The 11,540-nt window shown below is 52.5% G+C and overlaps 1 protein-coding gene across 1 annotated transcript in view; it reads right to left on the bottom strand.

Moving 5' to 3' along the window:
- SACK1C (scaffolding CK1 anchoring protein C) overlaps positions 1 to 9,292 on the bottom strand; it is a 12,396-nt gene extending 3,104 nt beyond the window's left edge. The window contains exons 1-2 of the mRNA XM_007447811.1: positions 9,191 to 9,292; positions 1,664 to 2,221 (exon numbers count right to left, since the gene is read on the bottom strand). Coding sequence (XP_007447873.1) covers positions 1,664 to 2,221; positions 9,191 to 9,292 — 660 coding nt within the window. The remainder of the gene's footprint in view (positions 1 to 1,663; positions 2,222 to 9,190) is intronic.
- Positions 9,293 to 11,540: the final 2,248 nt, after the last annotated feature.

Raw genomic sequence — 11,540 nt, 5'->3', positions numbered from 1 at the left:
TGCCCTTTGCTAGGCCCACCTCTTGCCCTGAGAAGCTGCAGAGATCTGCTGTGACCTCTTACAACTGGGACCAAGTTTTCTGCTCGGTGGAGAGGCGGGGCTTGCAATATCTGCCGTAAGAACCTCCTCTCCCAGTCCAGGCTGAGAGGCAGGAGGTGCGGAGCAAAGCACTCCAGCTCTGGAGCCAGACAGAACTGGGTTTGAACCTGCACCCTGCTACTTCCTAGTGCTGTGACCTTAGGCGAATTCCTTCACCCCTGGGAGCCTCAACTTCCTCATCTGCTAAATGGAGATAGTGATAGCTACCTCTCAAGAGCTATGGGGAATTTAATGTGAAAATACTCAACACACAACAGAAGCTCAATAAATGTTCCTCTCCTGCTGCCTCCTTAACAAACAAAGCTATTGGGCCACAGCAGGGAGGAAGCACTTCTCAAGATCACTCTGAGAGTCAGTGACAGCCCAGAGTGGAAGCTTGGCTCCTGGCCCAGGGGTGGAGGGTCTAGACGGGAGGATGAGGAACCAAAGCATTGAGGGATGCCCTAGTCCATGGCACAGGCCTGGCCACAGGTGATGGGAACAGGACAAGCAAGAAAGATCAAAGGGCAGGGGTGATGACAGCAGCCATCTCACTAATAACCCCATTCCCTGTGCCAGTCAGGTCTGGCCCTCCCCTGCCTGGGACGTAGGTAGACTTGCCAGGGAGGCTCTGGAGGTAGCAGCAGGATGCCAGCATCCTGGCTCCTAACATCTGCAGCAGGTACCCTCAGGGCTGCTCCCCTAGCAAGGGCACTGAGTCTAAGCCACCCCAAACTCTGCCTAGGGTCGTCTGATCCATCTCCCTGCCTCCTGAGTCAGAGGCCAGGGCTCTAGGAGTGAGGCTGTGCTAGTCTGTAGCTGAAGACTTCCCAGGTACCAACACCCCACCTGCTCTGCCGCTTCCCTTTCTTCTGAGCCCTGCTCCCCATCCTTGAGCCCAGCAGCTTCCGCTCCTCTTTCCTTTGGGTGCAAAGCTAAAAGCCCAGGCCTCAAGGCCATGCTGAGGCCCAGGCACCAGTGCCCCTTCCCCTGCTTCAGGCCAGTGGAGACACAGTGCACAAAGCGAGGTGTGGTTGGGACCATTTGTCAGGAGGCAGGGCTGTGCCTGGGGCCCAGGGCCTGAGTCTAGAGCCCTTTCCCTCTCCCTGAGCGCCGGGTCCCATTTCACCAACTGACTGGACCTCCTGAGTAAGTCCCAGTCCCTTTCTGGCCTCAGTTTCCTCCTCTGTAACCCAAGGGGGTGGCTCAGATGCTCACCAAGTTTGGGGTTCTTAGTTTGGGGATCACAGACCTTTTCGAGAATCTGATGAAGGCCATAGGCCCTCTCCCCCAAAAGAGAGAGGATCCCCCTCTGCAATGAACACCACTTAGCACGGGTTTTCAGGGTGTTTGTGGAGTCCCTGAGGCCCCTCCCCTGTTCTAAGCTTGTTCATAATGTCCTCGAGTGCCAAGAGGTTACCAAGGTAAATAAAACACGCCCACACTCTAGGAGCTTGTGATCTGATAGGGGGCAGAGGTTCTCGTCCCAATGCTGCCCCCAAGCTGCTGTGTGGCCACACTTCCCCTCCCTGGGCCTCAGTTTCCACATCTGTGAAATGAACGTCTGAAGAGACGAGGCCCTTACCGTGCGGGCCTGGCTGAAGAGGAAACGCAGAAGGTCCTTGATGCTCCTGGCTTTGTTCCGCTGGAAGTGGATCACAGCCTGAGTGGGCCTGAAGCCCGTGGCCCGTGGCACCTCGGGCCAGCCCAAGTCCAGGTCCGGGGGGTCTATGTCGGAGGCCAGGGGGAAGTAAGTGCCGGAGGTGACTTCGGAGAGCAGGCTGAGGGGGTCAGGCCCGGCAGCCCCTGGCCCCACGGCCTCGCCTAGCTCAGATCCCCCGCGCGCATGGCTGGTCATGTAGTCCACATCCAGAGGGCTCAGGAAGGGCAGCTCCTGCTCCTCGGAGAGGACCCGCAGGTAGGCAGCCTCACCCCGCTCCAGGAGGGCATCGGCCGCCAGCCGGGCTGCCTCGCTGTGCTGGAGCACCTGCGGTGAGCTCTCCCGCCACCGCTGCCGCTTCAGTTCCTCCACCCGGCACCGCAGGGGCCCCGCCATGCCCTGAGCTCCCAGCGCCTCCGAACACGCCTGCCCACCGGCTACCCTCACCCTCCAGCAGGCTCCATGGCCTGCACCCCGGGCTGGCTGCAGCAGGAAGAAGATACCAGCAGAAACTGCCTCCCGCCCGCCTGCCCTTTGTCAGAGCCACGCTCCACCCCGTTGCCCCCGGCCTCGGGAACCTGTTGGGCCAGCCTCACATGTCCGCCTGCTGTTGGGACTCGCCCGCCCGCCGCCCGGGGAAAGGGAAGGTCCTTACTCAGCACACACTCCCTCCGCCACCCCAGCGTCACCTGCTGCATCCCCACCAGGCTCCCAGCAAGTTTCCTCCAAACCCTGCCCTTCCGGAGTCCCAGTGAAAAATGCTGTCCCACCCCTGAAAAATTCTGTTCCTGATGTCTGCGTTTCCACCACCCTCAGCTCTGGGGAAGCTCTTGACCTGGTGGCGCCAGACCCCAGCCTTTCTCCCCTCCTTGGGGGCTGAGTATTAAATGGTTAGTGAGAAAGTTGGTTGAGAGGATCGGGGGACACACTGCATGGTCCGGAGGCAAACAGCAGGCCAGTTTCCCTTCTCTGCCCCCATCAAGGGCCTTAGTCCCGGAGTCCTCAGGAGCAGGGTGAGGCTTTGCGCTGGAGAAGGGGGCTCAGCAGATGGCAGCTAGCTGGGAAGGCAGGCCGGGCAGAAGTGGTCACAAGGGTGCCAGCCCCACCTCTCTGTGGAGGGACGAGGTCCCATGAGGGTGGCCGGGACAGCAGGAAACCTAATGCCATGTCTCAACGACCTCGTTTAGTACTGGCTGCACTTGCTTTAACTGATCTGTGATCATGTCCAGATCAGACACAGGTTCCTCTATGCCCACAAAGCTTCACTTGGGGCCCAGTGCATGCACAGCGGGGCTGGTGCTGGCGAGGGGATTTAGGGGCTCCCTGCGTCAAGCTGGGCCCTAGGACTAAAGACGAATGGGGCTTTGTCTTTGAGGATGCTAGAGGGTCCCAGGAGGGGCAGGGGCAGAGATCAGAGCCCCGGGTACTCTAAGGAGGCCCTTCCCTGGGCGTGGGGAGGCTGCGTGAGGGGCAGGGGGAGGAGTAAGTGGAGCCAGACTGTGGGAGGGTAACAAGCCACGGGGGTAGCCGAGGTGGCAGGGCCTTATCTCTGGATTTGTTTAGGGGGAGAACAGGGCCATATCTGGGTCAGAGAAGCACTCCTGGAAGGGGAGGAGTCATGTTTCTGTGTTGCTGAGTTCCTGTGTTTATCCCTCAGTGTGTATATGTCTACCTGACAGTACATATTTTTGGTTCTTTTAAAAGATTATTTTTAATTAACATAAAGTTTACCATCTTAACCATTTTTAAGTGTGCAGTTCAGTGGTATTAAGTACACTCATATTGCTGTGCAACCGTCACCACCATCCATCTCCAGAACTTTTTCATCTTTCCCAACTGAAACTCTGTACCTATGAAAGGCTAAGTACCCTCCTCACCCCCTGATAGCCACCACTGTACTTTCTGAGTGTGAATTTGACTACTCTGGGTAACTCATGTAAGTGGAATCATACAGTCTTTGTCTTTTTGTGACTGGCATATTTCACCTAGCATACAGGTTCACTCATGTTGAAGGCATGTGACAGGATTTCCTTCCTTTTTAAGGCTGAATAATATTCCATTGTGTGTATATGCCACATTGTTGATCCATTCACCCACAGATAGTCACTTGGATTGTTTCCATCTTTTGGCTATTGTGAATAACACTGCTTGAACATGGGTGTACAAATTTGGCTCTGTATTTTTTAATATTTCCCTCCATGCCCACATTTGTATTAGATTCCATTTTTTTAAGTAAAAAAAAAACACTGAATATTGACAATTTCACGTGGCTCAACTCAACATATACAGGAACACCTCAGAGATATTATGGGTTCAGTTCCAGACCACCGCAATAAAGCAAATATTGATATCTCAATAAAGTGAATCACACAATTTTTTTGGTTTCCCAGTGCATACAGAAGTTATGTTTACACTATACTGTAGTCTATTAAGTGTGCAATAGAATTATGTCTAAAAAAAATGTGCATACTGTAATTAAAAAATACTTTATTGCTAAAAAATGCTAGCCATTATCTGAGAACTCAGGGTTGCTACAAACCTTCAGTTGGTAAAAAATAAAAATAAAAAAATGCAGTATCTGCAAAGCACTGTATAGTGAAATACAATAAAATGAGGTATGCCTGTACACTATACCTATGCATAACTATATACCTGGGCATGTGTGTACATTACATACTGTCTATTTGTGACATTTGTGTGTCTGCTTGGCTGCCTTTAAGTATCTAGCTGCACATCAGTGTATATTTACCTGCATGTGCATCTGTGTATGTTCTCGTGTATGTGTCTGGGTGCATATCTGTGTGCATGAATGTCTGCGCGGCAGGGGTGGTCTTTGACCCTAACATTGGACTGTGGTACTAAGTGTCTGTAAAAGGGAGCTCAACTGAGAGGGGCAAGGATGGGAAGACTGAGTTGAAAAGGGCTCCAAGGGATCCCGGATACCCTGATAATAAAAGCATATAAATCAAACAAAATCCCCCAGGGCTGCAGGACTGTCCACCCGTCCTATGGGCTGAGTGGATAAAGGGCAATGGGAGGGCAGACAAGTATATACTAGCCTTGGGGCTGAGCCTAGGGGTGGGGACCCAGGGAGACGAGAGCCATAGAGATGGCTAAGCCCAGACCCTGGATGCAGTGGGTCGGGCACAGGCCCCTTAATAACTGTTGTTAAGAGGAAGAAAATTATTTTCCTGTCCAGGGGTTGTGTCAGGCGCCTGCCTGGCATCATTCTGCTATCCTAGGGGCCATTTAGCCTTGTCTGTTCTCTCTTAGAAGCTGAGTGGCACTGGGCAGGTGAATGTCATGTGGGGCTGGTGGGAGCAGAGGCTGGGCTGCAGCCCTTCAGTTGCAGGCTGCTCTGATGCCAACACTGCCACACACCTTTACTGTGGCACCTCTGGGTCAGGGGAGACAGGATTCCTGGGAGGAGAAGCAAGGGCTAGTAGGGGCGCCAGAGTGTGCCTAAATGCCTTGAATCAAGGCAAAGTGACCTAAGAGCCTGACACAGGCACAAGTCATGAGGATTCCCAGAGACTGGCTCGAGCTGGGTATTAAAGGATGAGAAAGATTTTGAGATGGGCAGGGTGGAGGGCTGGGCATTCCAGCCTGGCGGACGAGAGGGGCGGGGGCCTGCCTACTGAAGTTATGGGGAGCAGCAGTGCAGGGAAAGGGCTGCCGGAAAGGCCATCTGGAGCCACACCCTGAAGAGAGCCTTGCTGAGGCCCAGAGGTTGGCAAGATCCATCGAGCGGTATTTTAGGTTAACTTAGGAAGCAGGCCCCTGGGGGCAGAGTGGCCCAAAGCAGGAGTCCCAGAAACAACCCAGATGGTGTGGTTTGCTGTTCTTGAGCGCCACACAGGCCTTCAGGAGGCCACAGTGGCTCTGGCACTTAATGGGTGAGCCAAACAATCACAACTCTGAGTGACAGTGGCATAATCTGTAAAATGGGACCAACACCATCTCCTTCACCAGGTGGTTGTGAGGAACAAGTGGACTACTCTGTGTCAAGTGCCTGACTGAGGGGACGAGGAGCTCAGTACATGCTGAATTTAGAGCTTTTCCAGCCATGAAGGGGCAGGGGGTCAGTGAAGGCCTGATGGCAAACGAGGCAGCACCACGGAAGCTCCTTCGGGTCTGTCTCCGGCCCCTTCCAGACCAAAGACCAGCCCTGAAGGTGAACATGGCACTGGGCCATGTCAGTGGAGTGTGGGTCTGAGATTTGGCCTCTCATCCCAGCTCACAGGAGTCAAGGTCCTCTCTCCACTCTGCATACACAGACGAGCACTGGGCAAGTACAATCACAAGGAATAAGGATTTTGGCATTCTGCTTTGGAAAGGTGACTGTGTCTGGGTCTACACTGTAACACTGTGACGATGGGGTCTCACCCTTTCCCCCACGTCCTTCCTTCCACCCCCTCTACCCATCCGTCCACCGTATCCCATCCCACAGTGGGAGACCTGTCCCCACTCCCCATGTTTCCATAAGGGGAGAGAATTCCCACTCCACTCTCCTGGAGAAGGGTGAGAGGACCACTCCCTAAATCCTCACAGTCTTCATCGTCCTCAGAGGAGGGGAATGGCTTGGCTGATTAGTGGCTTAGGGAAGGAGCTGAGCTCAAATATTTCTGGGTTTCTCTCTCTCTCTCTCTCTCTCTCACTCACTCACTCTTGGTTCTGCTGTAGGCAGAATTAGCATATTCTCCATTGATCTACACTGTAAAATTCCACAGGAGGTTCTGTCCTTGCCAGGGAGAGAGGTCTGCCCGTTTTGGGGGGGCGGGGGGGTGCATGTTTATTTGGAGGAGGATATTATTAAGTCCATTTGGCCCAAAAGCAAAAGCTACAGTCTCCAATCTGCTTTATCAGAAATACTGGTAAAGCCCCCATTTTGATGCCCATGTGTCTGTCTCTTATTTTTCAGTTAATTCTGGACTTGGGAGGGGAAGAAGATATATTAGCCATTGACCTCTTAAGCCCCCACCATTATTGATCCAGCCACGTCTCCCTCCCCATCCCCTCTCCCTCTGCCCATTCAGTCCACCCAACGTATATTTAATGCTTACTGTAGGCCAGCACTGTGGTCCCAAAGATGAGTAAGACTTAGTCTGTGCCCTGGAGGAACTCAGTTTAGTGGGGAAGGCAGACTCAGAAATAATTATAAGCCACAGAATAAGCCGAGGTATAAACCAGTTGCTTGGGGTTTAGAGCTCATGAGCCATTCTGGAAGCTTAGAGGAACCATGTTCCACCCTCCACCCCCAATTAGAGTACAGCCCTGTTGTAGGCTCTTTCTCAGATGGTGACTGGCAGGTGAAGGAACTGTTTCAGGCCACAGGGAGAGAGAAAAAGAGGGAAGAAGCAGGCCAGCACAGGTCCGTGATTCTGGTTCCCGATTGTGAAAACTTGAGTGAGCCTCTCAAGGCTTCAGCCTCCCATCTGTAGAGCAAGAGGCTGGAGGTCTCCAAGTCCCTTCTGGTGCTCACATTGTGTTCTATCACTTTTTGACGTTACAGGTCAGTGCTTGAAGATTCCCTTCCCAGAAATCCCCGGCCAGGATCTCCAGGACCTTTTCTCGCCTCATCAGAGGGATGGAGGCCCTTGACCTGGGCAGGGTCTGGGCCCTTGGGCTCAGCAGCATGGCTTGAGGGAAGTCCCCTGGAAGCCACAGAAAACTTGTGAGGGGTGGTTATCACCAGGGCGGAGTGAGGGGGTAGGAGATCATGGCCAGGGGCCTAAGGTCTGGCCTATCCTCCCAAGGCCAAGTCCGTGGTGTCAGTGGTCAGGGCACAGTGGGATGCAGTGGGAGAAGGCTGAAGGGGGCAGAACCAGGATAGCAAGTAAAGGGCTGCTCCCAAGGGAAGAGTTCACTTTGGGACTGTCGGGTTCTTGGCCCACAAACTGCCCACTCCCCTTTCTTCCCCACCTCACCCCAAGCGCTGATAAACTCTAGGTTCCCTGGGCGTGGAGACCAGTGTGAGCTCCCTTCCGTCTGGGCCCTCACCTCAGAAATCACTTGCCCCCAACCTGTCCTCCAATCTCTGGTCTCAGGAAAGGCTTTCCTCCTCCCCTCCAAAGCCAGGCTCTTGTTCTCCAAACCAGGCTTCCACTTCCAGAGGGATCTAACCCTAATTTCTCACGTTTGAGGGACGCTTTCTACTCCACTCATTGCTTTACACTTAATCAGACTCCTCCGCACCCCCACGCACATCTTCAGTTCTTTCCTGTGCTGAAAACACCTGCTCTCCTATCTCCTGCCCGATTCTTCTCCGTTCCTTCTCATCTAGGCACCTCCCAAGGTACCACAACTGTTGCCATAACCTGCTCTCAAAAGTCTTGTTCTTGGGGCTTCCCTGGTGGCGCACTGGTTGAGAGTCCGCCTGCCGATGCAGAGGACACGGTTTCGTGTCCCTGTCCGGGAAGATCCCACGTGCCGTGGAGCGCCTGGGCCCGTGAGCCATGGCCGCTGAGCCTGCGCGTCCGGAGCCTGTGCTCCGCAACAGGAGAGGCCACAACAGTGAGAGGCCCGCGTACCGCAAAAAAAAAAAAAAAAAGTCTTGTTCTTGGAAGAATCTAAAGCCCTTAAGCTCCACCCACTTACCCCCGGTCCTATGCTCTGCAGCACACGGCCTTAAGAGCCTCCTCCTCCTGGAAGGCTCCACCCACACCGCCCACGCCTGGCTTTTTGATTCCGCCTCCTACGCTGGTTGCTAATCTCTTCCTACCCCCGTCCCCACCCACCCCCGGTGGATGCTTTCTCCCACGCCCACCGCACTCCCTTTTCTACCCTCCACATTTCGTCTCTGGGAACTCATCCAGTTTCACGACTTCAGGTGTCACTTCTATACCCAAGACAGGGCCAAAGTCCTTGGCCCCGAGGTCCTCATCATCCCCCAAGGTCCAGGCCCGCCCTATGCCCTTGCCCTCCCTGATGCATCTTCCGTCAGACCAGCTCCCCATACAGACACAACCAACATGCACCAAAGCAGTGGGGTGGGGCTTGAAGACCTGAGACTGGTCAGCTTCGCTATGTAAGTGGTTTCTTGCACCGGTAAGTGGTTTCTCCTCAGTGGACCTGCTTCCCTAGTGCATCATGGGGGCAATAATCCTTGCCCTATCTCATAGGATAATGTAATTAGCACCCGAAAAAAAACACAATGCAAAGAAGATTCTTCTTTTCACGCTCCTGTCTTCTGCTAGACATCACCATCTCCCTGCTTCCAGGAGAGCCCTGAACAGCTTTCTTCAGGCTTCATGTTCAGTGAGGCATCAAGTCCTGACGATTTTATCCCCTGCAATGCCTCTGGGGTTTGAACTTCCTCTGAATTTCTACAATCGCTCCCAGGCCTTCAAGCCTAGATGGCTAGAATCCTTCCTGACTGCGCCCATCCACCCTGCACGCCGCTGTGCACCTGCACTCGCATCAGGTCACAGTCCCTGCCAGATGCAGCGTTACCCAGGCTTCCCTGAGCCGTGGCCCCATCTGGATCTCTGCAACCTTTTCTTCCCTGGCAACCGACTCAGCTGCTCCACTTGAGTCTGAAGTTTCCTGCTCCATGCCGCGGATCCTCACTTCCTATTTTTCTTTCCACCTACCTAAACCTTGCCCATCCTTTATGTTCCAACTCCTTGAAGGCTTTTCTGAACCTTGAACCTGAACTCCCTTGTTCTGACTTTTCCTGTTAGTATGTGTATGTGCCCACAGAAGCCCACGTGGCTGGAATACTGCTTTAGTTTTCCTTTTCCTTTTTTTTCTTTTTTTTTTTCAGTCCGCGGGCCTCTCACTGTTGTGGCCTCTCCCGTTGTGGAGCACAGGCTCCAGACGCGCAGGCTCAGCCATGGCCATGGCTCACGGGCCCAGCCGCTCCGTGGCATGTGGGATCTTCCCGGACCGGGGCACAAACCTGTGTCCCCTGCATCGGCAGGCGGACTCTCAACCACCGCGCCACCAGGGAAGCCCCTCCTTTTACTTTTTAATGTAGCACAACTGACCCTTTCCCCATCTAGTACTCCTTTTCTAGAACTAAAAGCATTGGACTTGGGTGTCAGAACCGCCTGAGTCTGCATGCAAGGTAAACCTGGGCTTCCCTGAGCTTCAGTCCCCCTCAGCAGTAACATGAACTAACTAATAACACTTACCTCACAGAACTGTCACTGAGGATTAAATGAGATACTAACTGAAAACAACGCCAAGCAGCGTCTGGCGCAGAACAGAAACACAAAAAACACTGGCTGAAGTGTAGCCTGGGCTTTAATCTCAGCTTGATGTAAGAAAGCAATACTTGCAATTTTTAAAATTTTAGGCAAATCTCAAATCTTAGGGGTACTATTCACAACATTGTTCAGTGTTTCTCATTTTAAGACCCTATAATATATTCTCGGAAAAGTAAGGAAAACATTTGTTTCTTCTGATGAATAATTCCTTTCATGTGACAATGGGAAGTACATAACCTTCAGCCTGTCTCATTTCTGTCTTTGGCTTCCAGGGAGCTCAGAGCAAGGTTTTATACTCAAGTGCAGATTTCCTCACTGACCTGTGGGTAGCAGTGTGGGGTGGGGACAGAGCAAGGGCTCCAGGGCTGAAGATGAGGGCTGGGCACTCTAGGCCCCTTCTTACCCTGGTTCATCTTCCAGGCCTCTCTGAGCTGTAGTCCCGTCTCATCTCTTGTGTAAAGGGGATAAGAATCAGGAGAGCAATACCTATTTTACAGGACTGCTGCGAGACAACGCACACCTGAGATCACACTTTATAAACTGCTGAAAAAGTCACATGAAAGTCGGTTATTAGCGGGCTAGGTTTTCTAACCCACCAATACTTGCATCTTATTATTATTATTATTTTTTTGCGGTACAGGGGCTTCTCACCGTTGTGGCCTCTCCCGTTGCGGAGCACAGGCTCCGGACACGCAGGCCCAGCGGCCACGGCCAACGGGCCCAGCTGCTCCGTGGCATGTGGGATCCTCCCAGACTGGGGCACGAACCCGCGTCCCCTGCATCAGCAGGCAGACTCTCAACCACTGCGCCACCAGGGAAGCCCTTATCTCTTAAACTTTGTTTCAATCGTTTTGCAGTTTTTACACCTGTGTCTCTTAATTTGCTGTCATCCTTTCTGGACGTATACGGAGTACAAATAAAGGACAAAATTATTCCTAGAGAGCAATCTCCCTGAGAGCAAAGAAAACATGTCTTTCACTTGTTCTGTATAATAACGATTTGCAATAGAAAAACGTTTAGCTAGAGAAAGAACATCTGGCTTTCATTCGTATTTGAAGGCCAAAGGAGGTACTTCATACTGAATTATTAAAATAAGCTGAACTGTAGTACAGACTGAGAGAATGGTCCAGAAAGGGGCTTTTTGTTGGGCTTGTATAGATAATGATTGGTGATTTAGTCATTCATTCCTTCTTTCATTGATCAAAGCTTACACTGATGCCTACTAAGGTCCAGCCATGCTGCTGGACGCTGGAGAAACAAAGGCGACTGACCCAAACACCAATGCCCACTCTGAAGGTGTTCACAGTGCAGGATGGAGAGTGGGTATGTAAAAAATAGTTCCTCTGGAAAACACTGCCTGGGGTGAACAGGAGAGGGTGGTATTAGGGGACGTGTGTAATTTCTTTAGTCAGAAGAGCGGACAGGATTCCAGGCAGAGAAAACATACAGGGTAGTCTCCTCAGGTAACCCCAAGTGGTTCAGTTGCTCAGAAAAGAAATGGGTTAGATACTCAAAAAGACAAACAAGGATCAAACTAAGAAAAGCTTTGCAGCTTCCAAGGAGCCTGGATTTTATTTGGGGGGGGGGGGGGG

Source organism: Lipotes vexillifer, unplaced genomic scaffold (genome assembly GCF_000442215.2).
Source record: "Lipotes vexillifer unplaced genomic scaffold, Lipotes_vexillifer_v1.1 scaffold397, whole genome shotgun sequence".
Lineage (NCBI taxonomy): Eukaryota > Metazoa > Chordata > Mammalia > Artiodactyla > Lipotidae > Lipotes > Lipotes vexillifer.
Note: the sequence above shows the minus strand (reverse complement) of the source record. Positions and strands in the feature narration are given on the sequence as shown.